Raw genomic sequence first — 25464 nt, 5'->3', positions numbered from 1 at the left:
CCTCCGCCCCCGGCTCTGGAAGCTGCCCTGACCTAGGAACCCAAGCTTCGGGGGCCCAAGCTCCCCCAGCCCAGGGAAGACCCCGCCTCCGCCCGAGCCCTGAGGGCTGCTGCAGGAGGCCCACGCGGCCCTGCTGGGGCGGAGCCCTCGCCTACACGCTATTTACACCAGTTCCACGGACCAGGGCGGGGCTCTCGGCCTCATCCTGCTGGTCCCTGCAGCCCTGGCCCCCAGGGCGGTTCTGGGACAGCCCCGGCACAGCCCCGGGCCAGACCGGCCTCAGGAATACTTGGTGCTGGAGATCCGCTTCCAGAGCAGCGTCTTGAGGTGGCTCAGCACCAGCGAGTGGTGCGCCTCCACCTGGCTGGCCAGCCCGCTCAGGGTGCTGCAGGTGCGCAGCTGCCGGCCCAGCTCCTCCCGCAGGTCGGCGGGCGCGCCGGGCAGCAGGTAGTCGCGCAGCAACTCGCACACCTTGGCCAGGTTGGGCCGCAGCAGCTCGCCCTTGCACTGCCGCAGCAGCTGGTCGCAGGGCGCGCGGCAGTCGCGGCCGTAGGTGCAGTCAGCGGGGCCCTCGCAGCGGCGGCCCCGCAGGAAGCGGCGCACGGCGGCCGCGGGCACCACCTGCTGCAGGTCGGCCATCCTGAAGTCGTAGCGCGCCGTGTGGCCCACGTTGGCCAGCGTGGTCTCGCACATGTAGAAGGTCCCGTGGGCGCCGTGGAAGAGCTCCTCCACGAACTCCAGCAGCCCGATGGCGATCTTGGCGCGCCAGGGCCACGCGGGCCCCAGCCAGCGCGCCAGCACCCGGGCCAGGGCGGGCGGCAGCAGCGGGCGCAGCAGGGGCGGGAGCGCGGCCGCGGGCCAGGCGCCGAGCGGGGCGCCCTCCGTGACGTACAGGTCCCCGCAGTAGCCCAGCAGCCGGGCGGCGTGGCCCTCCCGCAGCGACAGCAGCAGCAGGAACTCGTTGCGCTGCAGCAGCGCCCACACCGACTTGGCCTCGGCCAGCGACAGCCGGCTGTCCTTGTTGAAGTCCGCCAGGAGCAGCACCTGGCCCACCAGCGCGGGCAGCGAGGGCAGGTCCCCCAGGTTCGCCTGGCGTTTGGGACCCAAGAGGGAAACCGAGGTCAGCGGCGCGGGAGCCCACCTGGACGCGGCCGGGCGCTGCGGGGCTGGCGGGCAGCCTGAGCGCGAGACCCCGGACACCCTCGCCCGGCGCGGCCCACCCGGAAGGGGGACGCCCCCTGGAAGCGCGCCCTGACCAGCCACCTGCTGCCCCCCGGGCTTGGTGGCCCTTGCCCCACCCAGCTTGCTCCGCTGCACGCTGCCCCCAGGCACCAGGGCCTCCGTGCCCAGGGGGCCTCCCTGGCAGGGTCCGCTGGGACCCTGGGCCGCCCACCCTGGAGCGGCGCCTCCCGCCCGCGCCTGTGCAGGGCGCCCGCCACGGGGCTGACCTTGAGGAAGCTGAGCGTCATCTCCCGGAACTCCTTGATGGAGGTGCCCCGGGTGGGCTTGTCAAACAGCACCAGCTCCCGCCGGGGGGCCGCGTCCGGCCCGGCCCTGGCCTGCAGGCTCTCCTCGATGCCGCACTTGATGGTCACCTCCTTGCCCTGCCAGAGCCCGCTGTACACCTGGACAGGGCCACGGGACGCTGCGTGCACACCCCCGGGCCCCAGGCAGGGAGGGGGCCGGCCACCCGCCCTCCGGCTTACCTGCTGGCCTGGGTCCGAGGAGAGGCAGGTCCTCCACTCCACCCGGTGCAGGCTGCACAGGTCCTGGCACAGGGGGCCCGAGATGATGCCCTTGTGGTACTGGTCGCACTGCGGAGGAGGAGACGGGCTGGCGGCCCTGCCGGGGCTGCCCCGCACCCAGGGACCCCCGTCTTCGGGCACGGCTCCCTCAGGGCCCCGGGCCCCAGTGCTGCCGGCTGGCCCGCAGCCCGCAGGCGCCCCCCGCAGCCCCCGCACTCACGATGAGCACGCGGCAGACGTGCCCGCGGCAGAGCCCCGCGTAGGACGCGTAGTGCACGTAGGCCAGCCAGCCGCCCGCGAAGACGCCCAGCCAGGCCAGGACGACGTACTTGACCCTGAGCCCCGGCAGCCGGCCCTGCGGGAGGGGCGCGAGAGGAGGGCCGCCCTGAGACCCAGCCCCCCCAGCGGCCCCAGGCTCGCTCACACGCGCAGTTAAAGGCCATTCAAAGGGGGGCAGGCGTATCGTGCTGGGTGACATCTGCTCTTGCAGCCTCCCTCCCGCCTGTGCTCACCTCGCGCCGTCACCGGGGACCGTCAGCGCCACAAACCGCGGCCCCCGGCGGCACCAAGTCCGGGGGGGCAGGGCTGGGGCAGGCAAGGTCCGGCGCCCGGGAACCCGCGGGGACCCCGGGACAGCCAGCCTGGCCCAGGACACACCTCCGCCCTCGGGACTGGGGGCCAGGCAGAGGGGAGCCGGGGGGCTGAGTGTCTGACAGGAGCGGCCTCGGGCGAGGCCGGGGAGGCTGAGTGGCCCCAAGTGCTGGTGCCCCCCGCTGTGCCGGGACCTGGCAGGGAACACGTGATGTGACGTGACGTGTCACTTGTCACGGGAAAGAAGAAATAAGACCTCGGGCCCTGACGCCCGCGGCCCGCGGAGGTGGGGTGGGTCATGGCGGCCCAGCCCCGTCCCTCTGCCAGGGTGCCCGGTGCCCGTGGCATCACAGCGGGAGCTCCTGGGCGCACGTGGGTGCCAGCTCCCCTCCCGCCCTGCTCTGACGCACCCCAGGTCTCGGGGCTGTCCAGGGGGCCGGCCGGAGGGACAGGGTTACCCGGTTGGCCTGCACTTTCTGGAGCGGCGGCGCGTGGCAGAACCCGGGCTTCAGCGAGGAGCGGGTCTGGCGGGTGTGTCTGAGCTGCGGGGGCGGGCCCTGGGCCCACGAGGGCAGGAGCCGGGGCTTCGTGGCCAGCCTGCCCCCAGCGGGACGGCCACTGCCAGTGTGGACCACCGTGCCGCCTTGGCCACGCGCCCCTCACGGGGGCCGGGGCTGTGCTTCCCGCGCGGGCTAGCCTGGGTCACGGGGCTGGGGTCGGCCTTGGCTCCCACCAGGACCCCTGCCGCCTGGAGCCAAGCACGCGGCTGGCCTCCCGCAGTGGGACGTCCCCAGGGCTAGGGTGGGGGGCGGCGGGGGCTCCTGGCTGCAGAGACAGCCCCTGCGTAGCGTGCGGGCTGGGCCCGGCCTGCTGGTCCCCGGCGCTACGTCTGTTTCCGGCAGATTTGTTCAGAAGGAAAAACAGGAAAGCAGAGACGCGGGGGGTGTGCGCGCTTGCGCTCCCCAGTCCGGGGTGTTGCTCTGCAGGACAAGGTCGGGAGACTCCGCTGCTAGAACACCCCGGGCCGCGGTGACCAGGCCTCTGGGTGGGCTTTCAGCCTCCACGGGGCCCTGAGGGCTGGTGCCCGGGGAGGGGACCCCGCTTCACAGCGACCACAGGAGAGACCGCCCGTGGGGCCCCCCACACACCACCCATCCTCCAGCCAGACCCCTCCAGGCCCCGGGGCCCTCAGCCCGGGCTGGCTGACTGCAGCGGCTCTCTCCCCAGGAGCAGCGCCTGACCCGCTCCCCACCCTGCACGGACCCCAGGTCCTGCCCCCTCTCTCAGGCAGGGTCCCCCCAGCCCCCCCAGGCTCCAGGTGCCAGGGCCACCTGGGGACCAGTGCCAGGGCGAGGCCGACACCCTTACCCGCCACTGCCGGGCACAGGGGCCCTGCACCCTCAGCTCCCCCTGGCCAGGGCTGGGCCGCAGGCCGGGCGGCAGGGAGATGCGCCGCCCCTGTCCCCCCCGGAGCTGAGGCCAGCCGGGCCCAGGTGAAGGCCCCAGCCCTGCCGGCCTGGCCTGTCCTGGCCCGGGACGGCCGCAGAGGCTGGGCGGGCGCCTCTGATCCCCGCTGGGATGCGCGGCGGCGGTGGGGCGGGTGGTTGCCCGCCCCGCGGAGGTGACCAGGCTCCCGACAGCCCCCGGTGCCCGCGCCCCCCCTGCTGACGGGCCTGGTGCAGGGTGACTTGTCCAAGGTCACGGGGTCGGGCACACCCCTCCCTGGAGGGTGACGGGAGCATCTGACAGGAGAGCCCAGCTTGGGGTGAGGCGGTTCCCCTCGGGTGGCCTCTGGGCGGCGGCAGGGTCGGCTCCTGGGCGGCGGGGGCCTTCTGGGGCCCGGGAACCCGCCCCGCTCGGCTCGGCCGCCCGCCCCGCACGCTGCCCGCCGGGCCGCGCCCGAGCCCCCGCGCCCGGCAGCCGGGCACCCCCACCCCCGGCCCGGCCCCGCCCCGCGCTCGCGCCCCCGGCCGCCGCGCGCCCCCGCCCCGCCGCCGCGCGGCCCGAGGGGGGCCCGGCCCTACCTGCAGGCCCTTGGAGAAGGGGCAGAGGAGCACCAGGTGCGCCAGGCGCCGCAGCCGCCGCATGGTGCCGGCGGTGCGCGGCCCGGCCCGGCTCGCTCGGCTCAGCCCCGCGGGCCGGCCCGGAACGGCCGCCGCTCGCTCCCCGCCAGGCCGCCGCCCGCGCGCACCGGCACCGGCGAGGGCGCGCAGCTCCGGGCGCGCGGCGCGGGGCCGCGGGCGCGGGGGGCGGGAGGGCCGGGAGCGGGCGGGGCGCGGGGCGCGGGGCGCTCGGAGGGCGGGGGCGCCGGGGGGGGCGGGGAGGCGCCGGGGGCGGGGGAGGCGCCGGGGGCGGGGGCCCGCGGAGGAGGCGGGCGGGGGCGCGCAGGGCCGGGGCGGGCCCGGACGGGGACGGGGAGGGCGCCAAGGCCCCGCCCCGCGCGCCCGCGGCCCCCGCGGGGCTGGAGCCTCCGTGCGCCCCGGCGCCGCTGCGGCCGGGAGCCGGGGGACCCCGGGGCGGGGTCTGGGGGCCGGGAGGCGGGGGTGTGGGGTCCGGGGCGCGGGGTGCCCCAGGCCCCCGGCTGCCTGCGGCTCTCTGAACCGGGGCGCTGCGCCCGAAAACTCCTCTCGGCGCCCCGGCAGGAGTCACAGGTTCCTCCGGGGGACCGCGCGTGAGGAGCCGGCCGGGCCCTCCCCGGGGCGCTGGGCCACCGCGGCCCCTCCTGCGCCCCTCTCCGGCCTCGCGTGTGCCCTGCTGGCCTGGGGAGCTGGGCGGGCGGGCGAGTCTCCTGGCCCCTTGGGAGGGCCGGGGCCAGGGCCAGCGTGGTCTCAGGCCCCTGCAGCCGCCGCCCTGCCCAGGCCGGCACCGAATGGTTGGCCGGGCAGGGCAGGCTGGGGGCTCCCCGCGGTCCTCTGGCTCTGCTGCGGGGCGCCTGCTGTCTCGGCGGCGTTCCCGGCACCCACGCGCCCGCGGAGGGGGACCCGCCTCGCGCCGTCCGCCGTGTCCCGGGGCAGGGTCTGCCCAGTCTGCCGCTGTCCTGTGCCGACTCCCTGCTGCACCCGGGCCCCGGGCATCTCCTGGCACCAGCGTGTTACCAAATTTGAGCCTTGCCTGGACTTTCTCCCGAACTGGCTTGTCGTCTCTCCTTTTTAAAGATTTGCTTTTATTTATTTATGCAGACGAGAGCGGGGGTGCAGGCCAGGGGTGCGGGGGTGAGAGGACTCCCCAGAGACAGTGGGGAGCAGAACAGGCGGATCCACCGAAACACACTGCTGAGGGGGCAGCGGGGAGACAGGAGGGGTCTGCTGCGCCGTGTGGGTAGCCCCCTGGCGGAGGCTCCCAGGCCCAGCGGCGGCAGCGCTGACGCTCAGCCCTAGGCCACCTCGTCTTTCTCTGTCACAGCCTGGGAAGAGCAGGGCTCCGCGTCTGATGAGCTCCGACTCACCGTGCCTTCCCCGGCGGCCGTGTGTGATGAGGCTCAGAAATCTTGCCCAGCCACAGGTCACAAAGGTGGTTTTGTTTTCTTCTGGTCGTCCTGAGTGTTAGGGTTTTACATTTAGGACGTTGCCCTCCAGTAGAAGCCACGTGAGAGGCGGCGCGGCCAGGATCCTCGGCCCGCCACCTCCAGGTGCCCGGGGCCGGGCTGGCATCTGACAGCGTGTCGCAGCAAGTCCGAGCTGCTCCCGAATTCCTCACCCACGGGCCTGGCAGCGTCTTGGCTGCTGAGTCGGGGTGCCCTGTCCCTCAGCAGATAACTCCCCCAGTGTGTTTGTGCAGGGGCTGAAGAAGAATCTGCCATGGGGAGACTGTTCTAGAAGGAAGGAGAGCAAGTGATGAGGAGTCCACAGGGCAGTTTAAATACAGTGGTGGCCTCCGCCCTTGGCAGGACCAGCCCCTCGCCCCTGCTGACGGCACACTCCGCCGCAGCCCCCCAGCCCACGTCTGCGCTGGCCTCGAGCCTCGAATACCCCCCGCTTCCTGCCCTGGTGCTCACCTGGCTCACGGGGTGCACCGTGGGAGGGTCGCAGCACCCAGCTCTATGCCGGCGGGCACGACTCCAGCAGCGCTGCCGCCCCTGCGCTGGGCCCAGGGATTCAGACCACGGGCTGTGCCCTCCTCAGTTCTCGAGAGCGGAGGGCGGAGTTCAAGGCCGCGGCAGGGCCAGCTCCCCACAGGGCCCCGGGGAGGGTCCCATGCATGGCCCACTCCAGCCCCGCGCCCTCGACTGGCAGCGCCGCCCCCGCCCAGTCCCCACGAGGCCTCCCGCTTCGCCCGGTGTCTCCTCCCTGCAACTCTTAAGCTCACATGCTGGATTTAGGGCGCTCCCACTCCAGGCTGATGTCTCGTCCAGACCCTCCACTGGCCGCACCTGCAGAGACACACTTGCAGTCCACGGGACCCCAGGGGTGCCGGCCGGCCTTGTGGGGGGGAGGGTTGCCCACTGAACCAGCCTCACTGTGCCAGGAGGGGGCGCTGAGAGTGGTTAGGGTTAGCTGAGGCCTGAGGGGTCCCCAAGATGGGAACGGTGCCCCGGGAGAGGACTCGGGGGGCTGCTCGCCCACGTGCGAGGACAGCAGCCCGCCGAGGGGGACCCGGCCTGGGACCTGGAGCCGGACGCCGCTGCGTGCCTGCCGCCCGGGCCTGAGCCGCGAGACCGGGGCCTGACCTTGGGGTCTCAGCGGATCCTCCCGGCACCTGGGCTGCGGTGACCTCCACAGAGGCTGCTCCCTCGGCTCCCTCCCGCTGACACGCGGCAGCCGCCCGTGTGACCTTGACCCCGACCGGCCGGGGTTCCTGTGCGCTCGGCCCCCACTGTCCACTGGGCGCTGGGGGCGTTTGTGCTTGAGGATCTGCGGGGCCACTGCCGAGGCTGAGCTGCCCCTCCGGGGCCCAGGGGCCCCAACAGAGGCGGGAGGCCAGCTAGGAGGGGGAGGCAGAGGGCCGAGGCTGGCTGGGGGCACCCGGGGCGCGGCGGGCCGGAGGATGGGCGAGGGGCCATCTGCAGAGACAGAGGTCACCTCGGGGCCGCCAGGGCAGGGGGGGCTCTCTTGGGGCCGTGACGAGGCTCTGGAATGAGCAGAAGCAGCGAGCAGGCCGCTGTGTGCTCCGCGCTCCGACCTCGCCCATCACGCTGCGGGCGCGTCACCTCCGCGAGGGCAGCCCCGGGGTGGGCGGCGAAGCCAGGGGGGCCTCGTGCCCCGCGGCTTCCCAGACGTGGGGTCTCCCTTCCCCCACGGGCGCCGCCGCAGCTGGAACCCACGTGCCCACGGGTGTCGCTTGCAGGTGGGGGTCCCATAGCCCCCACTTTTCTTTGACCTGCTTTTCTCAATAGAACCGGGGCGCTCTGCCCTGCTCTTGGTGTTCCCTCGTCTCCCGCTGGCCGGGGCGCGCGCGGGCTGGCTCCGCAGGGACCTGTGGACCCGGTGCCAGTGCACAGCCTGTGGCCGCGGACGTCCCGCGCTGACCTTTCTCTTTCCGAGAGGGGCCCGGAGCGCCCGGCTCAGCCCAAGCCCGCCCCTTAATCATTAACAGGCAGGTCCCTGCAGGATGTTTCTAGGTCAAAAGCTACTTCCCTTGATAACGAAGAGCGGCCGCCCCAGGCCAGGGGCCCCTGATGGTGTGGGGTGTCCTGGGGGGCTCAGCCCTCCTGCCTGCTTCCCTCCCGCCCAGTGGCACGGCCTTCCGGGGGGCTGCAGGCTGCTCAGGGACCCCCTCACCACGTGCCCCGCTCGTCCTGCTTTCCGCCCCAGCACGCACCTGCTCTCTCCTGCCCCCGAGCCTTGGGAATGCTGTTCCCTCTGTGGGGAACTCCACCAGCTGCCTCCCCCTCGGCAGCCCTGCTCAGTGGGGGCGGCCAGGCTGAAACCGCCCCTCTCACAGCGCCTCCCTTCCTGGGCTCACGGACTGCTCAGACCCCCTGAACGCTGGTTTCGCCCTCGGACACAGCCCCAGGAGCCCCCCTTAATGCTGGGCTCTCCACGGGGCCTTCCTGCAGCCAGGGCTGAGGCCTGTGCCCCGCCCCGCCGCCCTGACCCCAGCCCGGGCATGGGCACATACGCGCTCACACACAGGCGCCAGCTCACATGCATGTGCACACAGGGGCCAGCCCTCCTGTGCGCCCGGGGAAGGCTCTGGAAGGCCCACCCCACTGCCCCCTCAGCTGCCGGGTGCCCCCCACCCATGCTTACTGCCTGGCACATCTGCCCGGCCCCCGAGCCCCAGAGCCGATACAGGCGTCTGCCCGGCACAGTGGGGGAGGCCTAAGGCCAGGCCTGTGTCTGTGCCCCATGAGCTCTCGTCCACACGCCTCCCTCCCTCTTTCCTTCCCTGGGACCTGCTGAGAACTTCAGGATGGTGACTCAGAGCTCCCTGAGCTGAGCTGATGGTCCGCAGGTGCGCTCCTCCGCAGGTGCGCTCACAGCTCAAGCCACCTCTGCCCCCGGGCAGAGTCCTAGAGGGCTGGGCTGGGTGCAAGTGGAGACAGAATCAGTGGATTAGGGAAGTCAAGAGGGTATCTGGACAGAGCCCCAGGCAGGAATCTCTTCTTGCTTTTGGAATTTGGTTCCTTGTTACTAAGAAGGCACCAGCAGGCGCTGGGGTTAGAGGTGTAATTAGCTGCCAGCCCCGCAGACACACGCTGACAGTGACACTAGCGCCAGGGCAGACAGAGTGTGCACAGGGAAGGGGGCACCAGGGAAGGAAGCCCAGGAGGGCTTCCCGGAGGAGGGGGTTCCAGTGCTGAGTCTCAGCCAGGATCTGAGGGAGCCAAGGGAAGGGAGGCATCAGGGTGTGGGGTCAGCAAGAGGCCTGGGCCAGGCCCCTCCCCCGCCCCCCTCCCTCTCTGCATGTTCCCTGGACCTGGCTGGAGGAGAGGGAGGAGGAAGAGCTGGCATGACCAGTCCCCCTCCCCCAGGGGCAGCCTGCTCCCCACTGGTGGTGGACGGTCCTTCGTCAAATGCCAGCGGAGGGAGCGCCCCTGCGGGGTCAGTGGAGGTGTGCCAGGCCCGCGGGGTCGCTGTGAGAGGAGGAGCCACGCCTGGAGAGCCCACCTGGGCGGTGCCTTCGGCCTCCTCCCTCCACCCAGCCCTCCCTACGCCAGCGGGCGCTCCCAGACCCCACCCCAAGCAAGCACCCAGCGTGCTCGGGGCTGCCGGCCGGGCGGGAGGGACAGCCTGGGGGGCTCCTCGGGCACTGTACTCCTTGTGTTCTCACACACCTCCACCCAGGGCTCGTGGGCCGGGGCCGCCCCCGCCGCGGGAGCCCCTCGCCGCCTGCCGCCCCCACTGCGCCTACTTCGAAGGGCACCTGCAGGGGGTGTGCGGTGGCCCCTGGGCAGGCTTTCCGGGCACGTGTGCACCGCGTCCATGTATCCTGTCATCTGCCGCTGCCCCCCGGGCGGCGTCCGCTCGCTCCCTGACCGGTGTGGCGAGCGGGGGTGGCCATGTGCAGGCTGTCCCCACCAGCAGCCCCGGACAAGGACCCCAGTGCAGGCCGCGTCCCTGTGTTAGGGGGAAGGGATGTCCTGAGCTAATCCCATGCAGGCTTTGTGGACGCCACCCCCACTCCAGACCAAAGCCATCAGGACATTGGGAAAGACAAATCCCGTCACCCCCAAAGGGAGGGAGGCTGGGACCTGAGGGTGGAGTTGGGCAGCCAGGTTGGGTATAAAAACCAAACACGCGGGCCTTGGGGTCTCTCTCGCTCTGTCGCTCGCCTCCCGGCTTCACGGCTCCTGGCTCGCGCCAGCTCTCAGGGCGCCATCTGGGATTCCTGATCGCTGGATCGGGTAGGACGCATTTAAAACTTGGTCTCCCACTTTTCTCCCGGAGCTGTCCATCTCCTCCTTTCCCCTTCCCTCGTCAATAAACCTTTTATGAACCTTCCGCGTGCGCCTGCAGTAGAGCGTGGATAAGTCCTTTTAAGCGCGCGGGTGAGGACTCACAGTCAGGCACCCCGTTTTGTACCGGGGTTGCTCTACAACACCTGGGGGGCACTCCCAGAGAGCTGGAGGCCGGTCCAGGTGTCCAGCATACCCTTTTGGCTGTGTTGAAAGTGGGTGAGCCCAGCCCCCCAGCAGACCACTGAGCCCCCCATCCGTGCCAGCCCGTGACCCAGGTGGGTGCCCCTGTGTCGGCAGGGCCCGGGGAGACCCCACTGGGAGGGCCTGCCTGGGCACACTGCCTGCCGCGGGGGCAGGCAGCCCGTCTCCAAGGATTTTGCCCAGAGGGTGCCCGCAGGGCCTGCTTGCTGGGGGGACAGGGCAGGAAAGGCTGGCGAGGGAGAGAGGGGAATGGAGGGGAGCCCTCTGAGCCTGCGGCCCCAGGCCCCGCTGTCCCCGCCCCGGGAGGGCAGCTGACTCCCCTCGGGAGGCTGCGGTCACTGGGGGGGTAGCGTCCAGCTGGGCAGAGATGGAGCCTGCAGCCCTCTGCCGCCGGAAGGGTCTGTCCACTAGAGGGCAGGGCCGGCCTCTGTCGGGAGGTCAGGCGCCTGCTGGGGCTTGAGGGCAGAGAACCCGGGACCAGCCCAGGGGCACAGGGGTCACCAGGGGACACGCGGGGCTGGGGAGACCGTCGTCTTTCTGGGTGAAAGCAGGTCCCTTGGGGCCGGCACGAAAGTGCCCCCTGGTCAGCTCCGCTCACCCCCTCGGGAGCTGAGCCTCCCTGCTGCCCGGGGGCGGCGGAGCCAGCGCTGCCCACGTGGCCGTGGCCGCTGAGTCAAGGGCGCGAGCTCGGCCGGGCGGGGCGGGTCCCCGAGGCCACACCTGCCCAGCTGCAGTCAGGCGGTGTCGGCGGAGGCGGGCCGAGCCCCGACCTCTCCCCCAGAGGCGGCAGGGCCCTTCGCCTCTGCTGAGTCCCGGGGGCGTCTGGGTGGCGAGGGTGCGGCGCGGGTCAAGGGGCAGAGAGCCGCGTCTGCTGGCAGGAAGGGGCGGCTCCGGGCACGGTGCTGCCGACAAGCTCTAGGTGTGCGCGGTGCCGCCCCGCAGCTGAGCCGGGACCCCGGGTGCCGCTCCCTCTCCCTGGGGGCTGCCCTCGCCTCTCCTGCCAGGCTGCATGAGTGTCCTTGGTTGTATTTATGTATGTATGCGGAGAAGAGTTGGGGTGTGGGTCAGAGGTGTGGGGGTGAGAGGGCTCCCCAGAGACAGAGTGGGGAGCAGAACAGGCGGATCCACTGCCACACGCTGCTGGGGGCGTCCAGGCTCCCTTGAAGGGCGCGGCCTGTGCGCACACACAGCGGGGCCGGCCCCGAGGGGACGGAGGCACCAGCCCCGAGTGGGGTCTTCCCCGGGGAAGAGAAACCGAGGGGGGCGGGCCCAGAGGGGCAGAGCCGGGCAGACAGTCAGATGCGGCCCGAGGCGGCCCTGGCGGCGGCCCCGAGGCTGAGGGGCTTGGGGCAGGTCCCGGCCCGCTCCTCGCTTTCACGACGTGTGCGCCGGGTGCCCGCGTGCCCCCCAGGGGCTTCTCCCAGACACCCCGGGGGAGCCCCGTCCCTTCCTGCGGGCGGCGGGCCCAGCTCAGCGCTTTGGGCCCCGCTGTCTGCGGGTGCCCGGAGCTGGCAGGACCCCCAGCCTGCAGGCTCCTCTGCCGGGCTCTGGGGGAGATGCCCTCAGTCCTCCCCCTCCGTCCACCCCCCGTCCTCCCCCCTTGGGCCTCCCTCTGTCCTTCCCCCCCGGCTGGGGGCCAGCAGGCAGGCTCGGGGGGGGGGCGGAGGCAGCACCAAGAGGGCTCCAGGGTGACAGCATGATGGGAGCTGAGCCGGGGAGGACCCCACATGCCCGCGCCCTCCCCGCGGCCCTGGCCTGGCCAAGGAGGACGGGCCGCCAGAGGCCCGGTGCCAGCCACCCGCAGTCACCCAGGAGCATGGCCCTGGCGCTGGGGGGGGGCTGCAGGGGAGCCCCGCAGAGATGCCCCGCAGAGGGGCCCCGGAGGAGGGCCGCAGTCGTGGGGGGCGGAGGGCAAGGCCCTCTGCCTCCACGGGGCCACCCTGCTGAAGAGTAATGACTCGCGCTGAAGTGGGGGTGTGAGTCCCCGGAGGCCTCCGGACCCCATCCCGGCCGGGGGGCTGCAGGGGGCGGGAGATACATGGGGGCAGCAGCCCCCGAGCTCTCCAGGGGGCCGGTGGGGGGGCCTGGCAGCACCGCCCAGCCTGGTGCCCACAGCCAGAGGCAGGGGCTGAGCTTCACCACGGAGAGGCCACCCGCTCCCCAGGGCCGAGAGCAGGAGAGAAGGGGCTGGCGCCTCGGGGCCTCTTGACCCGGGAAGAGGCAGCCCCTCTGCCAGCCGCTGAAGTGGGCTCCGGGGCCTGGCAAGACCGCCTGCTGGGCCTCTGGCACCATCCAGTTCTTCACGCTGGCCTGGGGCAACAAAGCGAGTCTGGATGCCAGCTGGGCCCGGGGTAAGGCGGCCAGAGGTCAGCTGCCGGCAGGGAGGGGCTGCGGATGGGCTGGCGTCCTGCACGCGGCCTTCCCTTGCGGTCCCTGCGCCCCTCCCCAGTGCCATGGGTCGGAGGAGGAAGCCGGGGCCTGGCCAAGGAGGACGCACCGCCAGAGCCTGGTGCCAGCCACCCGCGGTCACCCAGGAGCATGGCCCTGGCACTGAGGGGGGGGCTGCAAGAGAGACCCCGCAGAGATGCCCCACAGAGGGGCCCCAGAGGAGGGCCTGACCGGGGCCAGGGGCTGACCCGGGGCTCCTGGGGGGCCCGGGGCCCACCCCAGAGCAGCAAGGCAGCGGGTAGCCCGGGCTCCGGCCTCGGCTCGGGGTGCTGGGTCTCTGCACGGCAGCCCCCTCCCCCGCCCCGGGCGCGAGCCTGAACCCCAGCACGCAGACACGTCGCGGGCGTGAGAGGCTGGCGGTGGCGCCCGCCGGCTCCCCCGGGCAGCCACATGGCGCTGCAGAAGGGGCCGCGGCCCTTGGCCCCAGTCCGGCTCCTGCGCCTCCGGGCCTGGCCCCGACAGCTGTCCTCGCCCTCGCCGCCCTGTCTCCCAGCCCAGAGCCCCTCCCCGCCCGGAGGAGGAACCCCTGTCCCCCACTCTGGCTCCCGGCGAGGGCTGGGACACTCGAGGCGTCTCCTGTTGGCTCCCGAGCCCAGACCCCATGCCCGGGCCACAAGCCCTGGCCAGCGCGCCCCGCCGGCCCGCCCCACCGGCCCCGGAGCCCACTTCAGCGGCTGGCAGAGGGGCTGCCTCTTCCCGGGTCAAGAGGCCCCGAGGCGCCAGCCCCTTCTCTCCCGCTCTGGGCCCCGGGGCCTCTCCGTGGCCGCCTCCCTGGGGTTGCCGCGGAGGAGGGAAGTGGGCCGAGGCCTCCCCTCATCTATTTTTCAGCGCAAACCCATGAAAGATTCACGGGCTGTGTCACTTACAGGTTGCAGGAGGGCATCGCCCCGCGGCACCCCCACGAGTGCCCAGCCCCCCGCCCGCAGCCTGGCCTCCCGCGGCGCCCAGCCCTCCGGCCCTCCCTCTGCTTCAGCTCCAGGCCTGGAGCCCCGGGGCGGCGCCCAGGAGGGCGTCCCCGCACCCCGGCTCCTCTCGGGGCCTCCGTCTGCCCCTCCCCTCTCCCGGCAGGCGGGTCGCGGGGAGAGGAGCCCACGGTGTCCTGGCAGAGAGGCCCTGGCTGGCTGCAGCTTCCGGAGCAGCCTGGCTGTGCTCCAGCACGGGGACGTGGCTCTCAGCCAGCTGGGGGGGCCAGGAGCCCCCCTCACAGATGGGGGCCGGGGCTCAGGCACGGGCGGGGAGCTTGGATTTGACGGAGCGGGCCCGACTTCAGTTTGGGCTCCGGCCGCCCAGCCCTACTGCCACGAGGCAGGGAGGGGTCACAAGGTGTGGGGTGCACCTCGGCTCCCCGGACAGCCCCCAACCTGGTACACAAGACCGCAGGAGCAGCTGGACTGGCGGCAGGAGGCCAGTGGGCAGGCGCTGGGCTCCCCCTGGGACCCCTTGGCCTGCCCCGGCCTGCTCCCCACCCCTGCCCTGGGGTCCCTGCCGCCGTGCCGGGGGGACGGCCGACTCAGCCGGGAAGCCCCGGGACACCGGGTGCTCTGGGGGGGACGGAGCGGAGCCCCGCGGTCCCCACCTGGGGTGGTTGAGGGCCGACTCTGGGGAGTTCCCTCTGAGTCTCGCCGACCCAGGCGACCCGGGGGTTCCTCTCCGAGACAGAGTTGTCCTCAGCTTTCCGCGCTGCTCGAACATGAGAAGCTGGCGGCGGTTTCAAGCCCATCCCCTGAGCGTCTGACGCCCCCCCCAGCGCCCCCAGCCCCAGCCCGCCCGCCACCCCTCGTCTCTGGAGGAAAACCCACGTTTCTTCCTCTGCGGCACAGGGCAAGGAAGGGCTGAGCTTGGGAGCAGCCTGGACGTCTGCCTGAGGCCACCCCGGCGCCCAGGGCCGGGGGCAGGAGGTCAGGCACACGCTGGGCAGCCGGGCAGGGACACTGTGAGCAGGGGAGCCTCCTCCCCATCACTTCCTGGCTGGGTGACTCAGCCCCGGGGCCTGTCCGCGTCTGTAAAGGGCAGGCACTGGCCGGGCGGTGGCAGGCCAGTCCTGAGGCTGGGGACGCGCGGCAGTGTGGGGGAGGGGCGGGGCGGCACCCCAGCAGTGTGCCAGTGGGGGGGGGCAGTGCGGGCAGGAGAGGAGTGGGCGGGGCCGCAGGACGGGGAGGGGAGCCCTAGGGTCCTGTGCAGGTGTAAGGGCCGGTGGCCACTCACAGGTACACCCCTACCTAGCTGCAAGAATGGCTCACCCCTCCCGGAAGCGCCTGCACCTGCCCCTGCGCCCGGCTTGTGGTGGCGCAGCCCTCTGCACCCAGCGCATTCCTTCTCCCGGAGTCCCGCTGTCAAGTGTCCAGGTGTCGGGGAGCCCTGCCACCTGCCACCGCTGCCTGGGCAGAGCCATGCCCCCGTCCCGGGGCGCACAGACCTCCTCTGGAGGCCTTGGCAGAGTCCTGCGCCCATGGACAGACAGGCGCCCTGTTCAGAGAGACAGGCTGGCAGGCGGGGCCCGGGCTGGAGTAGGCGTGGCAGGGGCAGCCTGGACTGCAGCCCACACGTCTGTGGTAAAAGGCATGGAGGGACCCCCCACTTTAGGAAAAGCTCCTGGGCCCCTCAGCCCCAGTAGGGAGAGCCCACCTCCCTCGGGCCAGCCGTCCCTTCTGACCGCAAAGCCGCGGTGCTTGTCAGTGAGACCTCCAGGCCGGTCACCACAGCCGGGCCTCCCGGCTCCCCAGGGGCGAGGTCCCGGGGCCGGCGTGCCTGGCCAAGCACCCGGCAGCCAGGCCTGGGGGTGACACCCGAGGATGTGCCTGCCCAGGCACGGGTTGCTCAGCACACGCTGGGCACTGGCCTCCGGGCACTGGCCCCGAAGGCTGGCGCCCACCCACCTGGTGAGGTCATCCCACAAGGGACCAGGGGACCCACCTTACAGCCCCACCTGTAAGAGGGGTTCTCTGTCCCAAGCGTACTGCCCCCCTGTGCCAGGCTTGCGCGGACTCTGCCCACGTGGGTGCCGTTGCCTCTTATCTGCACTGGCCCTGCACCAGCAGCCTGGGGTGCCACTTTCTGGCACCCAAGGCCTGCCCCAAAACACACCCCACTCCCACTGCCCCCTCCAGTGAGCCCACCAGGTCCACCCTGGAGCCGCTGCAGGGGCAGTGCCGGCCAGGGGGTCCTCATCACCCCGGGGTTCAAGGGCTCCTTTGTGTGGCCACCAGCCTGGCGGCCCTCCCTGGCACCTTCGGGGTTGCGTTTCTGGCCCAGTGGTGGGGGCCGGGCAGGACAGGAGACCCGGACTGGGGGGCCCCCCGCCAGGGCGCAGGAGACCCCGCAGCGGGAGGGGTCGGCGGCGGGCAGGGGCGCGTGGGGCGGGGCGCGGAGCGGGCGGAGACGCCGGGCGGGCGCCTGGCCGGGCCGGGCCGGGCCGGGCGCGGCGGGGGAAGGGGCGGGGCGGGGCGGGCGCACCTAGGCGCTTCCCGGGGCGCGTCCTCCCGCGGCCGCCCCGCCCCTCTGCCTCGCAATAAGGGGCGCGGGCGGGGCGGGGCGGGCGAGCCGGCGCCCGCTCGCAGGTCGGCCCGCGCGCGCGGCCGGAGGGGACCCGGGGAGGCAGCTCGGCCGGCGCCGTCGGGGCTCCGAGGCGCCGCGGGCCGTGCGCCGTCCGGGCGGCCGCGGCCATGGAGCTCCTGCCCTGGCTGACCGCGGCGCTGCTGCTGCTGCTGCTGCTGGTGCGGCGGAGCCGCGCGGCCAAGTTCTACGCCAAGATCAGCCTGTACTGCGCGCTCTGCCTCGCCACGGCCGCCACGGCCTCCGTCGTGTGCCTGCTGCGCCACGGGGGCCGCACGGTGGAGAACATGAGGCAAGGCGCGGGCGCGGGGCGGCGCGGGGCGGGGCGGGGCGGGACGGGGCGCGCGCGGGGTAGGGGCGCGGGGCAGGGGCGCGGGGCTGGGCGCGCGCGGGGCAGGGGCTCGGGGCGGGGGCGCGGGGCAGGGGCGCGCGCGGGGCAGGGGCGCGGGGCAGGGCGCGCGCGGGGCAGGGGCGCGGGGCAGGGGCGCGCGCGGGGCAGGGGTGCGGGGCAGGGGTGCGGGGCAGGGGTGCGGGGCAGGGGCGCGGGGCAGGGGCGGGGGCGCAGGGCAGGGGCGCAGGGCTGGGGCGCGCGCGGGGCGGGGGCACCCCCGGCGGCCTCTTCCGCGTCCGGGCGGCCCGGCCCCTCTCCCGCCCTCCTGCCCCGCCCGCGCGCGCCTCCCGGGCCGGGCCGGGCTCCGGGCGGGCGGCGAGGCGAGGCGGGCAGGGCTGCCGGGCGCCGGCGTCACAGAGTCCCGCGTCCTGCCCGGCGGGGCTTGGAAAGGCCGCGGCGCGCCCGGCGCCCGGCGGGGGCGGCTCTCGCGGGGAGGGGCGGGCCGCGCCGGGAGGCTCCGTCCCTCGCCCACGGGGAGCCGGGGCCGCGGGGCTGGTGGCCGCGCCCTGGGCGCCCGCGTCCCGCGCCCACCCGCCGGGTGCACCTGCGCCCCGCGCCGGCCGCGGGCTCCCGCTCTGCCCCTTTGGGGGGCTCGGCGCCCGGAGGACGGACGGGGTTGGCCCCGGCTCCTGCCTCAGGCCGGGGAAGGAAGGGGGCGGCGGCTGGAATTTTCCTACGGAGCCTCCCAGAGCCGCTGGGGTGGGGTGGAGGGTGGGGCTGGACGGCCTGACCCGGAGCTGCGAGCCTCCCCGGTCAGAGGCTGGGGGCGTGGCTGCGGAGGGGGCCCCCCATGCCCTCACCGGCTCGGATCTGGCGTCCTGGGCTTCTCTCTGCCCGGTTTGGACGCCCTGGCGGCTTTTGCAAGGGCCCCCTGTGGCCTGGCCGGGCGTACCCTGGTCCCCTGGCCGCCCTGCCTTGTGGTTACCGGGCAGTGGGTGAAGGTTCCTGGCCGGCTGTGCCCCTCCTGGCGCAGGCTCTGTGACTCGTGGGGTCCCCAAGGAGCCCAGAGAGGGGCGAGGGCTCAGCCCTCCCCAGACCCGCCCCCCAGTGGCCCGGCCCGTGTCCTCCGGGCAGCCCAGGAGCTGCCCTGCCACAGTCTTCCCCAGTGGGGCGCTCCCTGCCGGGCTGGGGCCTGTTTCCCCGAAAGGGGTGCGCCCAGGGCCTGCTTGCTCGGCCTCCCGGGTAGCGTCGGGGCTCTGGGCTGGGCCCTGGCCTGAAGCTAGGGCTGCAGGCCCCTGCAGGCAACGGCCGCCCCTGGACAAGGTGCTGCTGGGCCCGGCCTGGAGGGCGGCAGCCCCTGGAGGGGTGGTCAGGGGGCCGGCCGCGTGGGCTCTTCGGAGGGGCGGCAGGCAGGAGGGGTTTTCTGCTGGTGGGCGGCCTTGCGGATGGGGGCTGGCAGGTCACTTTCCCGAGGTCCTGCCGGGACCTGGTGACCAGCTGCGGCACCAGCCGCCACTTTACAGGTGGCTTCCTGGACTTTTAAGAGCCCCACACGCCCTCCAGGGCACGCCCGGACTTCAAAGCTGCTTGGGGTGTCACGTCGGAAGTCACCGCTGCCCGTGCCCACACGGCGGCTGGACCTGAGAGGCTGGCCAGACGCTCGTGGACCTCCTGCCCCACCCTGCCCGGCTGCAGCTCCTGGGCTCACCCCAGATTTGGGCACCCCCGAGTCTGGCGCCTGTGGGCAGCTTCTTGCCGCCCTCCCCAGGGCGGTCCCCGGCCGGGCGCGATGGGGCAGCCTCCTTCCCCTGCGCCCGCGCCCTCATTCTCACGGCTGCGGACGGCCAGGGCGCCCCAGCAGTGGCCCGTGGTGGGGCAGGGTCAGCAGTCAGGCGTGTGCACATGCGAACCTCACCCCCGAGGGGCCTGCGTGTGGTGGGCGGGCCCTCAGCGTGCCGGGGAGGGGGCTGCAGGGCGCCAGCCTCTGACGGGACGGGGGGAGTGGTGGGGAGGGCTTGAGCCGCAGGGTCCCGCGAGCACCCGCGCGCCCGGCTGCCAGGAGGACTCTGCCGCCACCCTCAAGGCCAGTCTCTGCTCCTCTCCTGAGCACCTACTGTGCGCAGCAGCTGCCTGGCCCTTGGGAGGGGGACTTAAGCTCTGCTGCGGAGATGCAGCGCCCCAGGCCCGGGGGGGGCGAGGCCTCAGGGCAGAGCAGGGCAGGAGGACTGGGGGGCAGCCTCTGAAGAGGCCTCCGCCCGGCTTTCCTGCTCCCGGCGCCTGCCTCGCACTCGCTGGGCCTCACGGGGCCGCGGGGCCTCCTGGGGCTGCTGCAGGGGTCAGGGCGCCCCGGTGCTGACTGGCTCTGAGTGTCAGGGACCAGCAATGGAAGTCGAAGGGCCAGGCGGGCAGCTCTGACCCCGCTGCAGGGCCTGAGACCAGGGCCCCCTCCCGGCGGCCGTGCAGGGCTGCGGTGGAGGTGTCGGCCTCGGCTCCCAGGAGGCAGGTGCCCTGTCATGCCAACGTGGCAGCGGACGGCTGTGTGTGGGCTCCAGCCCCGTCCCCCGGGGAGGCCTCACAACCGTAGCTTAGCCAAGAGCCTGCCCTTCACGCTCGCGGGACCAGCGCTGCCCTGGGGCCCCGGGGAGCCTCGGCTGCTCCGTCCTTGGCCCCACGACCCAGGGCCCGGCGTGCCGGCTGCTCTTAGCTGTAAGGGACGTGGGCAGCGAGCACTGAACACTGAACACGTAGCTGAACACTCTGGGGAGAGGGCGGGCGCCCTTTGGGCCACAGCCTCAGCCAGAGCTGCCAGCCGCCCGCACGGCCTGGAGGAGGCTGGATGGGCACAGCCTGGGCAGGGCCGCGGCGTTGGGGACTGGCCGGGGGCTGGCCTGGAAGGAAAGCAGCCCTGGGTGGGGTGAAACCAGAGCTCCTGCAGGCCGGGGGATGCACCCCTCCTTCCACCCCTCTCCCCTCGAGACTGACCCTCCCACCTACCCCCTTAACGCTTCTGGTGTCTGCGTGACACCCCCCCCCCCGCCCCGGTCAGGCACGGGTCTGCCCGGAGCCTCCCAGCACCCCGTCCCCTGAGCAGCCTGTGACGGGGCCACCTTCCGGCCCTCGCTGTCCGGGGCACGGCCTGTGGGGTCTGGCTGCGGACTGTGAGCCTCAGCCTGAACAGCTGCCCAGGCCCCCGGGAGCCGCCTCGCCCGAGTCCAGGGGCAGAGGGCAGAGGGTGTTGGCAGCCCGGGCCCTGGCCTTGAACCCCCCACCCCCACTGGGCCGGTGCCGGCGGGCAGGGCGGACGGTCAGCGGAGGGGCCCCTCGGTCGGGTTTACTTTGGATCTTGTTCTGCTTGTGCCATGTGCAGCCTCACAGCTGCTGCTTGGGGGTGGGGGGCTCCCAGCGTCCCCAGATTTCTGGGGAGTTTGTTTCCTTCACCCCTTTCCCATTTTACAAGTGGCAGCCTGGGGAGGTCAAGTCTGTTGCCCAGGGTCGCAGCAGGTGAGACGGGAGCTGGGTCTGGCTCAGAGCTCGGGGTAGGGGACCCCGAGGGCCAAGGGGTGCTGCTGGGGCCGCCACCCAGCTCCCTCCGCACCAGCAGTCATAACGGCCCGGCCCGGGGTCCGGTGGCGGATGCTGCACCAGGCCCTGGAAGCCAGGGCCCCTCCCGGGTGCTGACCGACAGCCCACAGCCTGCCCTCTGGGGCCACCCCAGGGTCCCGGGCTTCGGGCCACCTTGGCTCCGGCCCCTGCGGTCTCCGGGGAGGCCCGGGCAGGACTGGGGAGCTGGCATATGTGGGGCAGAGGTGTGTGACCATGTCAGCTGACCAGGGTCAGTTTGGGGACACCTGCCCCAGTTTTGGGTCCCTGGCTCCCGTGGGGGAAGGAGGGGCAGCTCACAGAGTCGGGGCCTGGCCGCTCCCGGCTGCCCACAGGCCTGCCCGCCGCGGCCGCCTCCGCATCGCCATTTGCTTCCTTCCTCCTGGAGAAAGCGTGAGGATGAAACTTTGCTGCCACTGGTGTAGAAAGCGTGAACACCCGCTCAGAGAAGGGAGCCCGGCGCTGCACGCACCCCCTTCAGTGAGCGGCTCGTTCCGCCGCCGCCCTTCCCAGAGTTCCGCACTTTGCCGTGACCACACCAGCCGGTGGGGCAGCTGCCTGGGCAACCTCGCCGGCGCCTGGGCCACCTCCAGACCGGGGAGGGAAGGCCTCCAGACCCCAGGGCTCCCGGTCCCCACCGCAGTTCCGAAACAGCGCACAGAAAATACAGGACAGTTCAGAAGCGGCGGGGGCGGGGGCGGGGCTGGGGAAGCACCCCCGGACCCTGGGCTCCGCGCTTGCCCGCGGCTGTGAGTCGCGTGCACTTTCCTGCAATACAAAGGAGACGCGGACCCACCGATGCCACTAGCGGGGCCCACGGCCGCTGCCAGAGGAGGCCCGAGGGTGTGAGAGTCACAGGAAGGTCTCCAGTCCCGTGGCCACCGCCCTGCCAGGAGGTGGCCCGGTCATTTCACCTGCCTGCTGCTGGACATGACGCATTTTTGGGTTTTCTACTCCGACCTCTGGTGGCTGTGGCCGGCCTCGTGACCGCCTGGTGACAGACCGGCCTGGGGACAGATTCTTGCAGAGGACTGCGGAGCGCAGGGGTCAGCACGGCCGGCCTGGCCTGCCCGAGGCCCTTGCTAGCCTGGCGCCCGCACCGCCTCGTGACCGGCCTTCTCGGCGCGGTCCCAGGCGGGAGAGCGAGCCTCCGGGTGCAGCGCGCCGGTCTTCGGCTGCCGTGGGACTGGATTCACTCCCATGTCCCGTGGATATTTTCTTTCCGTGAAGCCTCAGCTCCTGACTTCTCGGTCCCCTCCAAGCCGGCCGAGCCCGGAGCCCCCCCACGGCAGATGGGACCGCCAGGGCAGGGTGGGGCTGGGGCCGGGGCTGGGGGCAGGCGGGGCTGGCAGGAGCAGGAGGTGCTGGTCTGGCCCCTGATGCCAGAGGCACCCCCGGCCGGGTCCCACCTGCCCCTGCAGCCCCAGCTCAGGCTTCTGTTCTGTGGGAGCTGGTGAGGGCGCCCCTCGGACCCGAGGACACCCTGCAAGGCCCGCGCCCTGGGGTCCAGGGAGACCTGGCGGGACTGGAGCGGGCGGGGCCCGAGGGTTCGCGCCTGCACCGGAGTGTGTTTCTGAGGTCAGGCCCACGGCCCACGGGGTCAGACGAGTGGGGTCGGATCTGGGTCTGCTTCGTCCGTCTCCGCTCGGCCCCGCCCGTCTAGTTTACAGTCGGAAGCTCCCTGCGGGGCTGCAGAGGAGGGCTGGGGGGGGGCCTGCTCTCTGGCAGCAGGGAGAGTTCTGGGTGGGCGGCGGCACATCAGCCAACCCCTGCCTGGAGCTGGGGGCACAGGGACCCCGCAGGGCCCTCAGAGCGTCCAACTCAGACTCCGTCACCCGTGGGCTGATCCGGCGGGCGCTGTCCCATCCCAGGCACGAGCAAAGTCGCCTCCCCCCGGCCAGCCGCCTGCCGCCACCGTCCCTACGGCTCTTGGCGCCGACGCCAGCCCGGACGCCTCCCAACTGTCTGGAGGAGGCCCCCCGCGTTCTGGGCTCAGGGTGGCTGCCCATGGAGGTGGGGGCTCCCGGGATCCTGGACCCGCCTCTCCGGGTGGCCTGTGGCCTCGGGCGAGCCGTGAGCCGTGTCGCCTCATGAGAAGGGGGCAATGGCTCTGCTGGGGCTGGGGGGCTCGCAGGGCAGGGCTGGTCCCGGGGTGTCCTCCAGGAGCAGGCCTCGGGGCGCGGAAGCCTCCCCAGCCCTCTTCCTTCCCTCAGCGCTCATAGGTGAGGGGACGCCGTGCCCCATGGGCCTCTCCGTGTGCTAAGCGCGGCCTGGGCCTTGGCCTCGCTCTGCCAGCTCAGTCCCTGCAAGGGCCAGGCGCATTCTCTGGGAGGCGAGTGAACGGGGTGCGGGGCGGTGTGGATGTGTGACCAGCCCCTCTGCCGGGCGCCACCGGGTGGCTCTGCGCCCCCCGGGGCTAGGGACCAGTTGGCGCAGCGCTGCCCTGCGGGGACGGGGCCTGAAGACTCGGGGACAGCCAGGCCAGTCCGTCAGGACCTGTGCCCACCGGCCGTCCTCCCGCAGCATCATCAGGTGGTTCGTCCGGAACTTCAAGTACCTGTACGGTCTCCGCTTCCAGATCAAGGGCCGCCAGAAGCTGCAGGTGGACCACCCTTGCGTCATCATCTCCAACCACCAGAGCATCCTGGACATGATGGGTAGGCCGGGCGCCAGAGGACCAGCCTGGACACCAGGCTGGTGGGGGGCACATGGGGCTGGCATGGCAGGGGACTGCCAGTGCCAAGGCCAGCTCGGGCTCTGCCCTCTCCCGTCGCCCCGGGGAGCTCCCATCCAGCCCCTGCCAGCCCATGGCCCGGCCGACGCTCCCCCCACCACGTCCGCCCCTGAGGCCGCTGGTGTCCCCGCAGGCCTCATGGAGATCCTGCCTGAGCGCTGTGTGCAGATCGCCAAGCAGGAGCTGCTCTTCCTGGGGCCGGTGGGCCTCATCATGTACCTGGGGGGCGTCTTCTTCATCAACCGGCAGCGCTCCAGCACGGCCGTGTCCGTGATGGCCCAGGTGGGCCAGCGCATGGTCGCGGACAACGTGAGTGCTGGGTGGCGGCTGTGCAGGCGGGGGCGGCGGGTGACCCTTGGGAGGGACCGCGCGCGACAGGCGCGGCCGGGCTGGGCGGGAGGGGCGGCCTGGCTGTGGCCTGGCCCCTGCAGCTGCCCCCTTCCCCTGCAGCTCAAAGTGTGGATCTACCCTGAGGGCACCCGGAACGACAACGGGGACCTGCTGCCTTTCAAGAAAGGAGCCTTCTACCTGGCCATCAAGGCCCAGGTGCGCGGGCCGCCCTCCGGTCAGGGTGTGGGAAGCGCGTCGGGGTTTGCCCTGTGGCAGTGACCCGGGCCGCTGGGCTGCTGGTGCTCAGGGCCACGCCCCCGCAGACGGCCCCCGTTGCCTCCCGACGGCGGCCCCTCTCCCACCCCACGTGCAGGGCTGGTGCCCGCCGGGCCGGGCCTCCGCTGGAGTCACACGGCCTGCCCGGAGCTTGGCGCCCACCCTGGCGGGCTGGGGGCGGGGCTGCGGGTGCGGAGGAGGCTTGCTGGGGCGCGGCGAGGTCGGCCTGGGGCTTTTCTGGGCGGCCAGTCAGTCCCACAGGTATTCTGGAATCTCGTGGAGGAGGGTTGTGGGAGAAGGGACACCCAGGCCTCTGGGGGCACACGGGTCAGGGCAGCCTTAGCCCTGAGCTGCTCCCACATCTCCTGGGGGTGGCCAGGCCACAGCCCCCCACTACCTGCTCTGTCCTGGCCGCTTGCCTGGGTTAATGATTACCCAGGCATGGCTTTTCACATTGACGTCACCATTGGACTGGACCCTGGGGCCTGCCGGGAAGGGCAGCAGGTCCACCCCCTGCCCGGCTGGAGCTGCCCTACACCCCACAGGGCTGGGGGTGAGGGACGGGGCGGGAGATGCCGGTCACCCCTTTCCTAAACCGCTTCATCGCAGGTGCCAGTGGGGATGCAGTGTAAGCCAGCTGGGAAGGCTTCCCGGAGGGGGGTGCTTGAGAGAAGGCGTGCAGGACGGGGTTGGGGCCCTGGCCGCCTGGCGTGTGTGCAGGGCTGGGGCATGGCCGGCGGGGCCCCCCGACCCGCTGCCCTCGGGGCCCCAGCCCCTCACGCTGCACCCCCTCTGCAGGTACCCATCATCCCCGTGGTGTACTCCTCCTACTCCTCCTTCTACAACCCCCAGACGAAACTCTTCACTTCGGGTAACCGCCTCCCCTGGGCCCCCCCCAGCAGAACAGGCCCCATGCTGGGCGGCCGCCGTGGGCCGTGGCCTTTGTGAGAGCTGGACAGGGAGCAGTCGTGGGCCGTGCGGCGGGTGGGCACCTCCCAGCTGGGGCAGCTGAGCCCGCGGGGACCCCAGAGCAGGACTTGGGGGGCTTGGGAGCCCGAGTCGGCCTGGCTCCCTGGCGCAGGTGGGGAGGAGGGCCCGCGTTGACAGGCGGCAGGGGGAGCCGCTGTTTCCCCGCGGCCTCCGGAGCTGGGGGCTGGCCACGAGGGGGCGCCGGGGAGGCCAGCCCAGTGGTGCTGGCGGTCAGTCTCCGCCACTGACTCCTGACCCCCTTATCAGGAACCATCAAGGTGGAGGTGCTGGACCCCATCCCCACCACAGGCCTCACCGTGGCCGACATCCCCCAGCTCATGGACACCTGCCACCGGACCATGCGGTCCACCTTCTTCCGCTTGTCAAAGACACCCCAGGAGAACGGGGCCCGGTGCTTGGCCAGCCCGGCAGCCAAGTAGCCAAGGCCAGGGCCAGGCGGGACCTGGGGTGGGTGGAGGGAGGCAGGGCCTGGCTGGAGAATGGACAGAGGGACCCCTCCCCGCCGCCGGGCAGCAGCGGCTGGCCCTTGAGGCTCCGGAGCCAGCGGGACGGCCCCAGCCCTGGCGCCTCCGGCCTCAGCGGGCGTGGTGGGCTGAGGCTGCTGGCGGGGCTGCGGGGCTGCGGCCGCGGCCGGAGTTGAGGCTTGGCCCTCCTGCCTTGGCCGCGGGGTACGGGGTACGGGGCAGGCTCCCGGTGTGGCCACTGCCTGCTCGGGCTCCGGGCCTGGGGCCTGGGGGGGTCGGGTGCCCCCGCGCATGCGCCGCTGGTACTGCGCTGTCAATAAAGGAGCCTCGAGTGCACGCGTGCTGTGGGGCTGGGGGCGGCG

The 25464-nt window shown here is 72.8% G+C and overlaps 2 protein-coding genes across 2 annotated transcripts; one reads left to right on the top strand and one right to left on the bottom strand.

Annotated features, from left to right (window-relative positions):
• Window positions 1-279: 279 nt before the first annotated feature.
• On the bottom strand, window positions 280-4423 carry DIPK1B (divergent protein kinase domain 1B; the record flags this gene model as incomplete). Its single annotated transcript, XM_084238266.1, has 5 exons — window positions 280-1089; window positions 1449-1625; window positions 1707-1814; window positions 1966-2100; window positions 4361-4423. The coding sequence occupies 5 exons, from the start codon at window positions 4421-4423 to the stop codon at window positions 280-282; spliced, it is 1293 nt and encodes a 430-aa protein (XP_084094392.1).
• A 12064-nt stretch (window positions 4424-16487) lies between these two features.
• AGPAT2 (1-acylglycerol-3-phosphate O-acyltransferase 2) lies at window positions 16488-25057 on the top strand (the record flags this gene model as incomplete). Its single annotated transcript, XM_084236280.1, has 6 exons — window positions 16488-16669; window positions 22832-22965; window positions 23176-23351; window positions 23493-23588; window positions 24447-24519; window positions 24885-25057. 6 exons carry the CDS (start codon window positions 16488-16490, stop codon window positions 25055-25057), a joined length of 834 nt encoding a protein of 277 aa, XP_084092406.1.
• Window positions 25058-25464: the final 407 nt, after the last annotated feature.

The sequence above is a fragment of the Talpa europaea genome (assembly GCF_964194135.1).
Source record: "Talpa europaea genome assembly, chromosome: 7".
NCBI lineage: Eukaryota > Metazoa > Chordata > Mammalia > Eulipotyphla > Talpidae > Talpa > Talpa europaea.
The sequence above is the reverse complement of the archived record's forward strand: the minus strand, read 5'-3'. Positions and strand labels throughout refer to the sequence as shown.